This window comes from Schistocerca serialis, chromosome 4, assembly GCF_023864345.2.
Source record: "Schistocerca serialis cubense isolate TAMUIC-IGC-003099 chromosome 4, iqSchSeri2.2, whole genome shotgun sequence".
Taxonomy (NCBI): Eukaryota; Metazoa; Arthropoda; class Insecta; order Orthoptera; family Acrididae; genus Schistocerca; species Schistocerca serialis.
In genome coordinates this window covers 154,742,690-154,760,344 of record NC_064641.1, presented here as the reverse complement: position 1 = coordinate 154,760,344, position 17,655 = coordinate 154,742,690, and the positions used below count along the sequence as shown (strand labels likewise).

At 44.5% G+C, this 17,655-nt stretch overlaps 1 protein-coding gene across 1 annotated transcript; it reads right to left on the bottom strand.

The window, feature by feature from the left end:
* Positions 1-1,218: 1,218 nt before the first annotated feature.
* Positions 1,219-12,582, bottom strand: LOC126474328 (uncharacterized). Its single transcript, XM_050101795.1, has 3 exons — positions 12,557-12,582; positions 3,085-3,436; positions 1,219-2,175 (listed from the first exon to the last, which is right to left on the bottom strand). The coding sequence occupies exons 1-3, from the start codon at positions 12,580-12,582 to the stop codon at positions 1,219-1,221; spliced, it is 1,335 nt and encodes a 444-aa protein (XP_049957752.1).
* Positions 12,583-17,655: the final 5,073 nt, after the last annotated feature.

The window sequence follows — 17,655 nt, the reverse complement described above, 5'->3', positions numbered from 1 at the left end:
TACAAATTTTGTTTGCCCTGGAAGCCATTCGAGAGGAAGCCTGCAACTAAGATTGTGCACCGTTATAGGTGTTTAGTAACACAAAGCAACAAGCCTTTTTAAGATCATAACAAATTACATTGATTAGTATATAGCTGCCAAGCATCATTGTTCCATTAGATTGTATAACAAACGATCAAGCTCACACAAATTACGGCGATGTCTTCAGCTGTTGGGCAGTATTACACTAATCATTGAATTTTGTTATGATCTGAAGAGGGCTCGTAGATAAGCCGAAACTAGGAATGGTATAAAATCGTATTTGCAATCTTGACTGTTACGGGTTCCTCTCAATCCGTGGCTTCAAAAGGGAAAATAGGTTGATAGGATGCATTGTGGAGCATCAAAAATACGAGGTGGTTTGAATTAAACATTCGTTGCTTGAGAAGACCGCCGTGACAAACTGGAGGGCGTTGGACAATGAAACTTTGTGGAAACGTTTGTAAGGACTTGCGGGAGAGAGATAACGAATAAACCATTGAAAGAAGTACATTTTAATTTCCACATGAGAGGGAGACATTTGTTAATTGTGTACCGTGTTTAAATTTCCGTAAACAAACACTGGTAAATGCGACGACCATCTGCATCGACGACAGCCTGGAGCCGCACTAGAGATTGCTCTACTCTTTCCCAAATCAATGGTGGATCAGGAAACGTTCAGTTGTCGTGACACAGCTCATGAACTTCTTGGAAATCGCACTTTGCATCAAACACTCTCATTCGTGGCCACAGTAACTTCTTCAAAAATTTGTGGCGCAGTTGGTCGCCGGCCTCTCCAACCAGCAGTTCCCAAATCGCCAATTAATTCCATCTTCCGAACCATATATTTCAATTGCAGTGCAGGAAGGGGCCTCTACGTATTCCTTTAATGTGTCGACACTCATTAAGACCTGCAGCGCTATGACTGTTATTTTGATAAAACAGCTTTACAAATAAAGCCCTGCTCATCCTGTCCAGACCCATATTGACTGTTTGCTGCAGAGTGCAATAATGTTTGAACAATGAGTACATTAGACTTACAGCACAAACTACTTGATATCTGTGCATATAAAGAAGGCTTTGCTCGTAGTAATTGGAGTGGATAAGAATTTTTAACATTTTTTCATTAACGATCGTTACGTCTATTCATCTTGCCCTTCATTTTGTCCTACACCTTGTCCATCGCCCTGCTCTTACTCTTCACCTTCTTATCCACTTTGCTCTACCCCATTCTCTTGCTATTCCCTTCCCCTTGTTCTTCCCCTTCCCCTTGTTCTTCCCCTTCCCCTTGTTCTTCCCCTTCCCCTTGTTCTTCCCCTTCCCCTTGTTCTTCCCCTTCCCCTTGTTCTTCCCCTTCCCCTTGCTCTTCCTCTTCCCCTTGCTCTTCCTCTTCCCCTTGCTCTTCCTCTTCCCCTTGCTCTTCCTCTTCCCCTTGCTCTTCCTCTTCCCCTTGCTCTTCCTCTTCCCCTTGCTCTTCCTCTTCCCCTTGCTCTTCCTCTTCCTCTTCCCCTTGCTCTTCCTCTTCCCCTTGCTCTTCCTCTTCCTCTTGCTCTTCCTCTTCCTCTTCCCCTTGCTCTTCCTCTTCCTCTTCCCTTTGCTCTTCCTCTTCCTCTTCCCTTTGCTCTCCCTCTTGCTCTTGCTCTCACTCTTGCTCTCCCTCTTGCCCTTGCTCTCGCTCTTGCTCTTCCTCTCGGTCTTGCTCTCCCTCTTCCTCTTGGTCTTGCTCTCCCTCTTCCTCTTGGTCTTGCTCTCCCTCTTCCTCTCGGTCTTGCTCTCCCTCTTCCTCTCGGTCTTGCTCTCCCTCTTCCTCTCGGTCTTGCTCTCCCTCTTCCTCTCGGTCTTGCTCTCCCTCTTCCTCTCGGTCTTGCTCTCCCTCTTCCTCTCGGTCTTGCTCTCCCTCTTCCTCTCGGTTTTGCTCTCCCTCTTCCTCTCGGTTTTGCTCTCCCTCTTCCTCTCGGTCTTGCTCTCCCTCTTCCTCTCGGTCTTGCTCTTTCTCTTTGCCTTCACCTCCACCTTCTTCTTCATTTTGCTCTTCTTCTTCTTCTTCTTCTTCTTCACTTTGCTCTTCACATTCTTCTTCAGCCTGTCCTCAACTTGTCCTTCATCTTGTCCCTCAACTACACCTTCAACTTGTCCTCCACCTTGTCCTTCATTTCCCTGTTCCCCTGCCTATTCCTTCTCTCATTCCTCTGCCTCTGCATCTGCATCTACCTCTCCCAGTTCCTTTTGATGACTGAGTGAAGTGGCACCGTGCTCGTATTAGGGACGATGGCAGTTCAAATCCCTATCCAGCCATACAGATTTAATATTTCCGCCATCCCCTTAAAATCAGTTATGGTGAAAACTGGGATGGTTTCACAGTCTTTAAGGGACTCGTTGTCAGTGTGGTGTTATACTCTAATATTCAGTCATCCTCCTCCACCGACGGCATAAAGAAATTACATGCTGTCTTTACGAAAAATATTGTGATGATACAGATACTCTACCATGCAGTTGATATCTGTACCTGATTTGTGTTCCACAACTGCTATTTTATTGCAATATATTCACAGCTGAGAATACAGACAACAGTCATCTGTGTAAGGAAATGATGACAATGGAAACCTGTGCTGGACCAGGACTTGAATTTCCCTAAGTGGTGGCCTTAACCACTTTGGCTATCTATGCTCGAAGCACGACCACCCCCAGACTTCCTTATGTCGTCGTCCATGCTCCACAACCTGTACAAAAATTGCATAATTCCTGTGCAGGGGAGCATATTTTAATTGAAAGTCGCTGCCTTACATCGACGGATGAACAGGATATTGCAGTGGCTGTCAAGAAAAACGATGCAGTGTTCCTTTGCGCAAGCATGCGTTTTCGAAGGAACATCGCATCGTACTTCTTAACGACACAGGCACTGCAGTATCGTAGGTATTATTTTATCAGATCAGCAGAATCGATTCAGGCTTTATACGTAAGACACTGTGGCGGAAAAATATTTCCGATCGGTTTCGTCGCGCATGTCGCGTCGAAAGCAAGCGTTGTGTCTGTAGCCGAGGAAGGGCAGTGAGACACGGTGCGAACGGCCAGGTGAGGGAACGGCGCGGAGCAGCGGGAGGCGGCTGGCGGCCGGCGTGGCGTGAGAAGAACTGAGCACAGTGGAGAGCAGAGGAGGCGAGGCGCGGCGGGCGGCTGCGGCTGGTGGAGCGTGAAGGGCGATACGATCGCCGGGGCCGCCGTGGCGCAGCACAGCTCAGCACGACTGCCGGCCGCGGCGGCGAGAAGGCGGCGATCACGCCTCGGACTCCGGACTCCGCCTCTGCCGGCGGCGGCGGCGGCGGCGACGGCGACGACGCGCCGTAACGAGTGATTCACGAGAGCCGACAGCGCCGCGCCGCGGTGCGTGCCCTGCCGCCACCCCGCTACCCGTCCAGGTCTACATTTGCATACGCACGCTGAATCAGTAACTCCACCGGCAGTACCAGGTGATTCAAAAGGAAATAGCTGTTTCAGTTTTCCCATACAGGCAAACTATGAAAGAGAGAAACACGTTGCGCCTATCACTGGATAGAGGAAGGATCAAAGTTTTGACATAGCTCCGCTGGGACTACATGACGATAGAAATCATCTTGTGTCTTGGAATTTCCGCGAAATCAGTCCATTGCAGCGTACATTCCGCCGTCGATTCAGCAAGAAGCCGCCTCTGCACTATCAGATTTATGACTGGCATGCGAAATTTTTGGAAGTTTGTTGCATATGCAAAGGGGAGAACACAGGTCGACCTCGCACTTCTGATAAAAATGTCCTGCGTATATGAATTCGTTCACGCAGAGCCCGCGGAAGACCACAAGACGTGCAATCCGAGATCTTCACTTTCCTCAGACAAACTAGGGCACATCTGTATGTGGCACCAGAATATGACTTTATACACTACTGGCCATTAAAATTGCTACACCACGAATATGACGTGCTACAGACGCGACATTTAACCGACAGGAAGAAGATGCTGTGATATGCAAATCATTAGCTCTTCAGAGCATTCACACAACGTTTGCGCCGGTGGCGACACCTACAACGTGCTGACATGAGGGAAGTTTCCAACCGATTTCTTCTCATACACAAACAGCAGTTGACCGGTGTTGCCTGGTGAAACGTTGCTGTGATGCCTCATGTAAGGAGGAGAAATGCGTACCATCACGTTTCCGACTTCGATAAAGGTCGGATTGAAGCCTATCGCGATTGCGGTTTACCGCATGGCGACATTGCTGCTCGAGTTGGTCGAAATCCAATGACTGTTAGCAGAATATGGAATCGGTGTGTTCAGGAGGGTAATACGGAACGCCGTGCTGGATCCCAACGGCCTCGTATCACTAGCAGTCGAGATGACAGGCATCTTATCCTCATGGCTGTAACGGATCGTGCAGCCACGTCTCGATCCCTGAGTCAACAGATGGGGACGTTTGCAAGACAACAACCATCTGCACGAACAGTTCGACGACGTTTGCTGGAACATGGACTACCACCTCGGAGACCATGGCTGCGGTTACCCTTGACGCTGCATCACAGACAGGAGCGCCTGCGATGGTGTACTCAACGACGAACCTGGATGCACGAATGCCAAAACGTCATTTTTTCGGATGAATCCAGGTTCTGTTTACAGCATCATGATGGTGGCATCCCTGTTTGGCGACATTGCGGTGAACGCACATTGGAAGCGTGTATTCGTCATCGCATACTGGCGTATCACCCGGCGTGATGGTATGGGGTGCCGTTGGCTACACGTCTCAGTCGCCTCTTGTTCGCATTGACGGCACTTCGAACAGTGGACGTTACATTTCAGATGTGTTACGACCCGTGGCTCTACCCTTCATTCGATCCCTGCGAAACCCTACATTTCAGCAGGATAATGCACGACCGCATGTTGCAGGTCCTGTACGGGTCTTTCTGGATACAGAAAATGTTCTACTGCTGCTCTGGCCAGCATATTCTCCAGATTTCTGACCAATTGAAAACGTCTGGTCAATGGTGGCCGAGCAACTGGCTCGTCACAATACGCCAGTCACTACTCTTGATGAACTGTGGTATCGTGTTGAAGCTGCATGGGCAGCTGTACCTGTACAAGCCATCCAAGCTCTGTTTGACTCAATGCCCAGGCGTATCAAGGCCGTTACTACGGCCAGAGGTAGTTGTTCTGGGTACTGATTTCTCGCGATCTATGCACCCAAATTGTGTGAAAATGTAATCACATGCCAGATCTAGTATAATATATTTCTCCAATGAATACCTTTTATCATCAGCAACTCTTCTTGGTGTAGCACTTTTAATGGTCAGTAGTGTATACAATTTATGTCTTTGATAGGCTTTATATCGCTGACTGTGTAAGACCGCAGACCCAGCGATACTGGTTCTGGTCTGAGATCATTATGGTGTTGGGAGTAAGAGAGCGCTTGGCGTGCAGTTATAGGTAGCTATCGGTGAGCGAAGGACGATGGAATAGACAGTTTTTGTGGTGTGGAGACATCTACAAACATGGACGTCTCGTTTGTTGCATTATGTGCGTAATTACCACTAATGGAATCTGACGGATGCTTAAGAATAGACTGAGTACTTTACAGTATTGTTTCCTCCCACATACTATTGGCAATCTAATTAATTGTCTGAAAAGTGGGTAAATCACTGACTTAATTCGGTAAACAATCAAGATTTGAATTGTGCACATCAAGCATGTGCAGAACAGCAGCGTCCGCAATACCGGAATCTACTGTCTGATTATTAGTCAAATTAGTGAGCGAAATTTTATTGTCAGGAAACTGTACATTTTATTTGGAAACGGAACTCACGTTTTCTGTGGTGCTTTGCACCAGTTGCACCGCAGAAATATCAACATTGTTGTCAATAATAGGAAACTCGTTTATTTCGATGTTTTTAATTGTAAGATTACGTGCCGGAACCTTAACACGCGACATCGTAAATCACATATAGGGTGCAATTCCAAAGACAACAAATGTTGAACAATTGAATCAATCGAAAACAAGGTGGAGCATAAGAATGCCGATGAACTGTGGAAAAATTTTGTACAAGTTAGTAAACTGCGTTGCGCCAATCAATCTAACAACTATTATTCCTACAGAGTGGTTGAGAGAACAGTATAATATATATATATATATATATATATATATATATATATATATATTTTAATGTCAAAGACTGCACAAAGCGAACGACTGGCAGAGCTATCGCCAAGTGTAACGTTCTTTTAAAAAATGATTAATGCTTTACGATTACGTTGAATGAATGTCTCATGTTTGGAATGGGTACCGAACTCTAATTCTCTTGTGGCGTGTTGTAAGTGTAAATGGTAAGCTTACTCTGTGTTATCGTTAGCAAAATCTTTATACGAATTGATTGGGCAATGCAACTGCCAATACCAATAAAGAAATACAGTCACTGTAGAATACATTCAGCCCCTCAGGCACTGAATCATCGGGCCCTGTTCAAAGCTGATAGCTTTGGTCCCTGTGCACATAACAAATAAATTAAATTGTCTTACCTCTAAAGCAGCAACGGTGGACGCGATATATTCTGGTCTCTCATAAAACACACACAAATGCTAACTACAGGTTCAGCAGTGTGCAACGCTGGCCATAATACTTGAAATGCACGTGTAATTCTTTGGGCTGAAAAGCGAGAACATTTAAGAAAATTCAATTTCTTTGCAAAATATGACGTGGACAGGGAGTCGGTACTGATTGTGGTGAATTACTGAGTTTTTTAGCAAAATTATATTGCAAGTTAGGTTGTCTTTTTAAAAATCCAACAATTGAAATTACATTACTCACAATTGTTTCACAAACAATGAGATTTAAACAGTAAGTACTATATAACCTCATTAGACCACCATAATTGCAAACTTCCCCCACAAAAACTAATAATTGAATAAAATTATCAAATACAAAAAGCCATAGTGGAAGGAAAACAATGATAAATGAATACATAATTCTCTACAGTGGAACTCTGTTCTCTGCCCTCAAAGAACTATTAGATAAGACCAACCTATAGAGCTTCCCCCGCCCCCCTCCCACACACACAAAGAAATATTCAGAACAACCGCCAGAAACACCTTCAACTGTTCCACTGTCAGCCATGTTTGTTTTTACAGTTGGTAAAACAGTGAAACAGTGACAGCTCGATATATATTGTACTTCACAGTCAAGAAGATGAGGAAAAAGAAAACGTAAGTGAAACATATTGTAAATACACACACACACACACACACACACACACACACACACACACACACACACACACACATACCCGTCAACACAGAATTAATTAATTTTAGGCATAGCCATAACAATTTTCAAATCGTAATTTTGGCTTAAATAATTATTCTACTTTAAGGTGTACGTGGTTGAAGGTGACAAGCCGTGAACAAAATAGTCACTGTAGAAACATAACACATCAGGAAAACCACAACATGTGGTATAAAGGTATGAATTCATAATTTTATTTGTGTCTTCAAATATCTGTAATTACTATTTTGAAAACTAATATTTACATGTGTACAAAAAGTAAAGAACATTCTTTACCTTTATCAGCCATAAAATAAAAGCCCACTGAAGATGCTGCAACTGCAGTGAATATGTTTCGGCTAAAAAACAAAATTGTGTTTTGCTAAAGGCGGACCCCATTCAAAAACGTATGTATAATTGCAAATCAACAAATTACATATAGCTCTCTTAACAAATCTTAGAAGCATTACAATAGTGAAATATCTAACTAGCCTTTTTATCAAATCAGTTTACGTACATTCTGGGGTTACTCAACAATTACAAATTATCATCCAACTGATCTATACTATGCGCTGGCAAAAACAAAAATCATAATTATTTAACATCTTTACTTTGCTTGCATGAAGACTTCTGCTTCAGTGTTCAACAATATTGACATACCTACATTAATCTAACACTTGATGGATTCACAGAGCACACCACGAAGACTGTCTATTCCATCGTCCTTCGCTCACAAATAGCTACATACAACTGTGCGCCAAGCGCTCACTTAGTACAACACTAAAATTATCTCAGATCAGAAGCAGTATCTCTGGGTCTGCGGTCTTACACAGTCAGCGATATAAAAGACATAAATCGTTTATAAAATCATATTCGGTTGCCACATACAAATGTGCCCCAGTAGACTCCTTTCAGTGTGTTCTGAAACGACACCTGCATGTGAAGGCTTAAAAGTTACAGTTACTACAGCAACTGCGTGCCGAAAAGCATAACAGAAGGTACGCATTTACAATTCCAATTCTCTAGGATATGCCGGAAGACATTTCCTCCAAACGACTGTTTTAACAAAACCCTGGCTTCTTCGTTGTCGAACATGAGTCACCGAATCTGAATGTGTTTTGTGCCGATTCTGTCCACAAAGTTTATGGTCCTTTCTTTGTTGCGGAGGACACGGTGATACAAATACCATACACAGACATGCTTCAAAGTTAATTGTTTCCTCAACTTCACGAACATTCCAATAGTTTGATTTTTATGTATGACAGTGCCACACCTCAATTTCGCGTTTACGCGCAGAATTATCTTCACAATACTGTCACACAACGTTGGACTGTAAGAGATGGACAAAAAGATCTTCTTACCTTAACAATACTGTCCCACAACATTGGATTGTAAGAGGTAGACAACAAGGTTTTGTTCATATTTTTTAGCCTTCCACGCCACCAGACCTCACACCTTGCGATTTTTTTCTGAGGGGTTACATGAAAGAAAGTGTCTTTGCCCCACCTGTGGCAGCTAATCTTCAAGATACGAGACTTCGAATTGTTGAGGCTATCGATTCAGCAAACAGGGACCTTTCCATTCGTGAGTGGAATGAAATGAACAAGCGTTTCTATCTTTCTCGAGCAACACATGGTGTTCATCTTGAATGTATTATACAGTGTCTTTACGAACATAAAACTTTGAATCCTCCTCTATCCAGTGACATGCGCATCAGTTTTCTTTCAGAATTTGTCTGTAATAAACAATTGAAATTTTTTCTTTCTTTTTGAATCGCACTGTATTTCGGAAGCTTCCCAAGGGATAACGTCGAAAAATCTATGAGTTTCGCAGATGATTCTGTTGTTTATAGAGCAGACTGAACGCTAGAAAATTGTGGCGAATTGCAGGAAGATGCGCAGAGCACCGGAGCTTGGCACAGGTGTGACATATCATTTCCTGGTCGTACCTGTGGGCTCGTTGTGAGGGTGGCTATTGTGTCTGCAAGGACTAGGTACCCGGAGAAAGGAGGTGTTCTCCAACTTGGAGGTGATGAACCGGTCTTTCCCTAATACTTCTGAAAGGGTTGTGGCCGAAGCCCTCATGACTGCCATACGTTGAGAATTTTCCCCGTGACGGCCATGTGTTTCCAACATCCGTTACAGCAAACAGTTCTTAAAGTACTGCCATAAGGCAGTACCTTACATAAGCGATGTAAAAAGAAAAATAAGAAGAAGAAGAAGAAGAAGAAGAATGATGGCCCATTGAGAATGCTGACTTCTGCTCCTGGTTCTGATTGGTTGAAAGAGTAACATGGCGGATAAAAATTCAACACCCTTAAGGACTATGTCCAATGGTACCAGGGTGTAATATGTACGTACTGGGGAACTGTAATTGCATTTTATTGGCAGAAGGTGCAAAGGCCTACACAGACTGCCCACACTAAAGCTTGCCGGTTCCCTTGCACATTTACATCTACATGGTTACTCTCCAACTCACACTTAAGTGCCTTGCAGACGGTTCACCGAACTATTTTCATACCACTACTCTACCATTCCACTCTCGAATGGCCCGTGGGAAAAAGGAACACCGAAATGTTTCCGTTCGAGCTCTGACCTCTGTTATTTTATTATGATGATCATTTCTCCCTACGTAGGTGGGTGTCAACAAAATAGTTTAGCATTCGGAAGAGAAAGTTGGTGATTGAAATTTCGTAAATAGATCTCGCCGCAAAAAAAAAAAAGCCTTTGTTTCAGTGACTGCCACCCAAATTCGCGTATCATATGGGTGACACTCTCACCCCTATTGCGCGATAACACGAAACGAGCTGCCCTTGTCAATTTTTCGATGTCCTCCGTCAGTCCTACCTGGTAAGGATCCCATACTCTGCAGCAATATTCCAGCAGAGGACGGACAAGTGTAATGTAGGCTCTCTCTTTAGTGGGTTTGTCGCATCTTCTAAGTGTTCTGCCAGAATAAGCGTAGTCTTTGTGTCACCTTCCCCACAATATTACCTATGTAGTCTTTCCAGTTTAAGTTGCTCGTAATTGTAATTCCTAGGTATTTAGTCGAATTGACAGCCCTTAGATTTGTGGATCGTATACCCTAAATTTATCAGATTTCTTTTTGTGGTGTCACCGCCAGACACCATACTTGCTAGGTGGTAGCCTTTAAATCGGCCGCGGTCCGTTAGTATACGTCGGACCCGCGTGTCGCCACTATCAGTGATTGCAGACCGAGCGCCGCCACACGGCAGGTCTACAGAGACTTCCTAGCACTCGCCCAGTTGTACAACCGACTTTGCTAGCGATGGTTCACTGACAAAATACGCTCTCATTTGCCGCGACGATAGTTTAGCATAGCCTTCAGCTACGTCATTTGCTACGACCTAGCAAGGCGCCATTATCAGTTACTATTGATATTGATTCATGTACCGTCAAGGCCGACGTTCTTCATTAACGGATTAAAGTTAATTTTCTAAATTCTAATTTCCTTGTCCTGTTCCAGACCTCACGCCAGCCTGCATGAGCTAAAACGCGTGCCTTTCGGCCTCCTTCTAGTAACACGGTGTTGGCTCTCCTGCCAACCAAAACACTTTTAGTACACATCTGGATAACTACGCACGTTTCTTTGTTTCGTGCCAATTGCCACTTTTCGGACCATACAGAAATCCTCTCTAGATCATTTTGTAATTGGAATTGATCGTCTGATGGTTTAAATAGACGGTAAATTACAGCGTCATCTGCAAACTATCTAAGGGGGCTGCTCTGATTATCACCTAGCTCATTTATCTGTATGAGGAACAGCAGAGGGCCTATGACGCTACCTTGCGGAAAGCCAGATATCACTTCTGTTCTACTCGAAGATTTACCATCTATCACTGCGAACTGTGATCCCTTTAAGAGGAAAGCACGAATCCAGTCACACAACTGAGACGTTACTCCATATGCACGCAATTTGATTAATAGTCACTTGTGAGGAACGGTATCATAAGCCTTCTGGAAATCTAGGAATATGGAATCGATTTGAGATCCCTTGTCGACAGCACTCGTTACTTCATGGGAATAAAGAGCTAGCTATGTTGCAGAACGATATTTTATGAATCATTGTTGTTTATTTATCAATAAGTCATTTTCTTCAAGGTGATTCATAATGCTCGAGTACAGTATATGCTCCAAAATCCTACTGCAAATTGGGGTCAGTGATATGGGTATGTAATTCAATGTGTTACTCCTATTTCCTTTCTTGAATATTGGTGTGACCTGTGCTTCTTTCCAGTCTTTAGGAACAGACCTTTCGTCAAGTGAGCGGTTGAATATGATTGCTAAGAAAGGCGCTATTGTGTCTGCATACTCTGAAAGGAACCTGATTGGTATACCATCTTTACCGGAAGAATTACCTTTCTTAAGTGATTTGAGTTGTTTCGCAACACCTACGATATCTACTTTTATGTCAGTCTTGCGCGGTATGGGACCCGTATCAAATAGGATTGACGGAAGACATCGAAAAAGTTGAAAGCAGGGCAGCTGGTTTTGTATTTTTGTGTCACGGATATGCTAGACGAGTTAGCGTGGCAGTCATTAAAACGAGGACGTTTTTGGTTGAGGCGGCATAGTTTCACGAAATTTCAATCACCAAATTTTCTCCTCCGAAAGCAACAGTATTTTGTTTGGGGCCACGTAGATAGGGAAAAAGGATGATTACAATAAAATAACAAAAATAAGAGCTCGCACGGAAAGATTTAAGTGGCCGTATTTTCCGCGCGGTGTTAGAGAGTGGGACGGTAGAGAAATAGTCTGAAGATGGCTCGTTGATGCCTTCATTGTGAATTGCAGCGTAGTTATGTAGATGCAGCTGTAGACGTTTAGCAACGAAAAAGTTGAAGAACTTTCCACGTTAATATTACTCTCGCTCCAGCTCGTTCTCAAAGCCACATTACGTAACAGCGAGCTTCGCAATGCTGCAGCTGCAAAGAACCTGTGGAACAGTTCCAGTAGCTGAGGTCTGCTAACAACATGCTTGTCGGAAGCACTCCAGCATGTAGTCCGCGCTGGAGATAACCTCCGGCCGTAGCGGTAGTTATCGCGAATACATGTGTCTGAGATAGAGCCAGCTGTCAGAGCTAATGGGCGTGTCGTAGCAGCGGCGGAGGCGCCGCTCTGCAGTATTTACTGCCACAGCCCGCCTGCCATTGCCCCGAGCCCAGGAGATCTCAACGAGCTGAAGAGCCCGCCCGCGCTCGCAGCTGTAACGCCTCGGCGGCCCTAGCCGGCAGCGGTGCTCACTTGTGCTGTTTGCTGTCGACGCGCATGTACGTGTTTGGCGGCCGTCGTAAAACAAGTGTCTGCGACGCGCGCGCGTGGGCGGTGTGTGCTCTGCCAGGTGCGGCCCACGCAACACTCAGCCGCACCCCTCTTCTTCTGCGAGTGAGCTGCCAGGCGTTAATGACACCACTACGCTGTAAACCGCTCTTCGAGTGGTATAATTCTAATGGCACGGCAGTCTTCGTGATAATAGGTACACTTCAGAGAGCTGCCTATGTTTATTTTCTGCCGTTTAACAGAACCCCCATTAGTGGATAACCAGATCTTGAATTCCTGTAGATGTCACTATCTTTCTTTAAGAAGGAAAAAAAAGGCATCATAGAGCCATCAACACCACACTCTTGAGCCAAAACGTTATGACTACTGTCCTTCGCGATTCTAACTGCCACCTGCTGGCGTTGCGGGCAAGTTATGTAGTAAAGAAAACAGGCTGCTCTAAAGAATGAGGAAAACACGACTGCAGGTGTCTGCCATATTCCACTGAGCAATAATTAGGACTGGATATGTTAGCAAATTATACGAGGCGTATTCGGAAAGTAAGGTTCGATTAGGCGCGAAATGGAAACCACTGTGAAAATCCGATGGAACCTTGCACAGAAGTGTTGGGCTGTGTCTTTAGTGTGCCTGTCGATTGTTTCACTTATCTCTTTTCAGTTCAGAGCGCAAAGTGATCACGTAGAAATGCCTAAAACAACAGTGTCTCCCGCCAAGTATGTGGATCTGCTGACAGATTTCGCCCGAAGCTATGCAGCCCACGTAACATAAACGTCATGCATTTCTTTCTTCAAGACAATTTTCAGCCTCATTATGCAGGGGCAATGAAGACGCTCCTGCAGCCTTTTCGATGGGAGGTATTTGACCATCCACAATACAGCCTATAATTGTCTCTCTCTGAGTTTCATATCTGCTCACATGAACCGCTGGCTAAGAAGACAACATTTTGGCACAGAGAACGAAAGGCAGACCAGTGTAGAGAATTGGCGGAAACCACAGGCTGCTGCTTTCTGTGTCGAGGGTACTGGAAAGTTTGTACAACGCCACGAGAAATGTCTTAGTCGGAGCCGCGACTAATTAGAGACGTGTGACTAACTGTGTAGCTAACTTGACTAACTGTTGCGAATAAAAAACTTTTTGATTTTCACTGTGGTTTTCATTTTGTGACCAATCGGACCTTACTTTCCGAACAGCCCTCGTACCTTCATCTTTCACAAGTTATGTACGAAACAAAACATTGTTACCTTCTCAGTCACTTACATAACAAGAACTGAATTGTCTGGGAGGTGTCGTAAACAAAGTGGAAACAGTCATTCATCCCGTCTCTTAGGGTTCTTTCCATTGGACTTTAAGTTTCAATAACTTGTATTCCCTTCGTGAGCGTTTATCGCAGCCTGACACCTGGGTGACATGCTCTGTGGAAGTGTAGCGAACCCACCCTCAATGAGAGCTCTTGAGAGTTCTTGGAGAGTGTAGTGAAACCGGACCACCACAAATAAGTCTGTCAAGAATGTTCAACTCACGCTCGAAGGGGTTTAGTTCAGAACTCATTGCTGGCGGTCATTCCATTACTTCAGTGTCCAGGCTTCGCAAGACAACCCTGGTCACGCCTGCCACAAGGGCCTAGGCAGTATCGTGCGTGAAAAGACAATTAGGGCCACCACGGTATGCAGCAGTTCCCACCTGCTCCAACAGCGTCTGTTCAATGTACTGCCTTGGGGCGAGGCGAACATGGACAACGACAAGATCCGTACGGCAGCAACGGTTATCAACGATGATAACGCCCAGCACCATCCCATAACCTTTTCTGAATCTGTCGATTTTCTGGACAACATTCGGCTGGTACCGCTCACCATGGCGTCTCCACACATGAACATGGCCATCACTTTGTGTCGTTGGAAATGTGGCGTCGTCTGCGAATAAAACGTTTCGCCAATGATGAAATTGTCAGATGACATGGAAACGGCAGAACTGAGACGAGGTGCCAGATGAGATGTCAAGGGTGTACTGAAATAGGACGTCGGGGTCGTAAGGTCCTTAATTGTAACGTAAATCTTTCTGTCTGATCAGAAACAGCTGCTCCAATGACTGTTTTGGGAGCACCGTGCAAGGCTCTGGCGGTAGCCTTATAACGCTGCAACACACAAATGGCCACATGTTGGTCTTCCCGTGGCGTTGTCGACCTTGTCCGAATTGCCTTGTGTGCTGGCATGTCGCCCTGCAGCATATCCACAACCTATTGGTGACGGATGGACAGACATTGGTATCTGCATGAACACAAAGGAAAGTCCATCTTTCTTGGATCAAACACACTGCCTTTGCAACTTCCATTGGATTAAGATGACGCATTGGGTGTACTTGGTTGAATACAACGTCCATAAATGAAAACAGCCGTCTGTGTCTCTCACTAGAGAACAGTGAGACAGTGGTACCCATCTCTTTCTGAGGGATCACCTGATACAGGTTTGCGTAACACAGCCGATAAATTGTGAATGACTTTAGTCGCTTCGTACATTGAAAACTAAGATCAATAGGCGCCAATTAAAATAGATTTAACATACCAAATGTTGATATACGTGTTCTTCTAACTCTTTTGAGCAGAGTATGTCAACGGAGCAGAGACTAATGGGAAATCATTGTAGCGGCGTTGGGATCCGCAACTGGGGAAATACACTGACGTAAGCGACTTTGACGATGGGCAGATGGTTGTTGCCCAGTGTTTGGAAACGAGCATTTCAGAAACGGGGAAACTATCGGCTCTTTATGTACCACTGTCGTGAGCTATCGAAAGTGGATGAAGGACGATTCCTCATCAACAGTGCCAAATGCCCTCATTTCATGAGACGCTGCGAAGAGGTTTGGAATTGAATACTCGACATCGTGTGCGTTAGGCCACTACCTTTCCTTCCCTTCCCAGCCAAATACTGGCAGAGGGAATGTAATCTATCACTAGGATTCGAACCGGCCTACCTCCGAGTCGAGGGCCACCGTACAGGTGTACGCTAGCCCCCGCCCCCCCCCCCCCCCCGGCTACATACGCTCGTAAGTTACAAAGTGTGGAACACACTGTCGTCTGTATAGATTTATTTCTTAATCTGTAAGACACCAAATAAGAGGTAAAGCAGAACGCCACCGACAAAATTTTGGATGTCTTTGGGGGATGTTGTCTGAAAATTTTTATAATGGACTAATGGCTCTTTACAAAGTAATCGTATAAAAGCGATTTATTCGGTTTATTATGCAGTTTGGTTTGTTCTGTCAAGATATTTTCACGACAGCGAAACTGTAGTTATTACAACTCTCAGATACAGAAGAGCAGGAACGGCTCAGTGCAGTATCGCAGTACTGTTCTTGCACTGATTTCTTCATCAGCAGACCTAACCATACAGTAGTGCATAGTTCCTAACCTTATCACTGGAATTATTTTTCCGGAATGAAAGACATTAATGTACGGTTATTTTAATTAATGTCGTAGTCAGAAGTAATAATATGAAAAAAAAGAAAAATATTTCCAACGTATTCGTTTCCCAACGATGGGAGTGGCGAGACATATGTAGCATTGGTTTTCGACGTGGGACCTGTGTGTCCCAGAGGTAAGTGAAAGAATGACCATCCTGTGTTTCCGTTTATAATGTACAATGTGAACCGGAAATCCACCGACAAACTTTCAGAAGTGGTAGTATGGACCAAACTAGAAAAAAGTCTGGAGAACATGGGTTCTAAAATGCATACTGAAACAAATGTGAGTACTTGTCCATCTTCGCATCTGTGAAATCTATTTCTTCTACTGAACAGTTCCTCACAGCTCTAAAGATACGCTGTTCAAAGCCCATGATTACTGGAAACTTTTTGTTATCTTTTGGTCCATACTGTCACCTCAGAAAGTTTATCGTTGAAGTTCTGGTTCAGAACAACAATGCCGGAGAAACAAACCAGACAAAAGACCGAGAAGTGGTGAATATGAGGTTGAGGACGGAAAGTGAAGTGGGAATTATTGTTCACGTTTTGATCGTAGGGTGGTGTTATGTAGGTCATGACCCTGCCCCACTAACCCCGTCTTCCCCTCCGCTCCCCTTCATCTCTACACATACTTCATCATACGGTGCATGGCGGAGGGTACCCTGTGCCACTACTAGTCGTTCCGTTTCCTGTTCGCCTCCATCCGAGCTGAAATTTCTTTTGTGTTGCCTTCGCGGTCCTTAAGCGCAATCTACGTTGGTGGCAGTAGAAATTTTCTACAGTCACCAAAAATACCGGTTTTGTAAATTTTCTCATCAATGTTTCGCAAAAAAAAAAAAAAAAAAAAACACAAAACGTCGTCCTTCTTCGCGTGTCGATGGGAACTACCGGTAACAAACCCAGCAGCGTGCCTGTTAATTGCTTCGTGTGTTCCTTTAATCTGACCGGATGGGGATCAAAACTTTCAAGCAGAACTCAAGAATGTGTCGTACTAGTGTTGTCCACCCGGCCTCTTTTACAGATAGGCTACAGTTTCCTATAACGCTCCCAATAAACCGAACGATTTGCGTTCCATATTGCCGTCCTTAAGTGTTCGTTCCATTTCGTGTCACTTTTTGGCCCTACACCACGATATTTAGTCGCTGTGACTGTGTCGAGGAGCACACCACTAATATTGTATTCTACCATCACTGGATTATTTTTGCTGATCATCTGCATTAACTTAAATTTTTGCACACTTATAACAAGCTGCCATTGATCGTACCAAATACGAATTATGTCTACGTCAGTGGTTCCCAACCTTTGTTAGACCATTACCCCTGAGTGCAATCAGACGTTAGATAGCACTCCTGCCCTACCCCCACCCCCTCCTTCCCCCACATTATCACCAACCCACTTTAACACCTAACTAAACCGAAGAATGAAAGACTTTTCTTGGAAAACCATTTTTTAAATGATGGAAGATAGATGGTACTTAGTTGTGGGCAGAAGCTTTTCTGACTCACGGAAATTTTATACATTCGAATTTGGAATACGCTCAAGAATTTTGAGGCAAACCGATGTTAAGGATATTGGTTTGCAATTTTGCAGATCCGTTCTTTTACTCT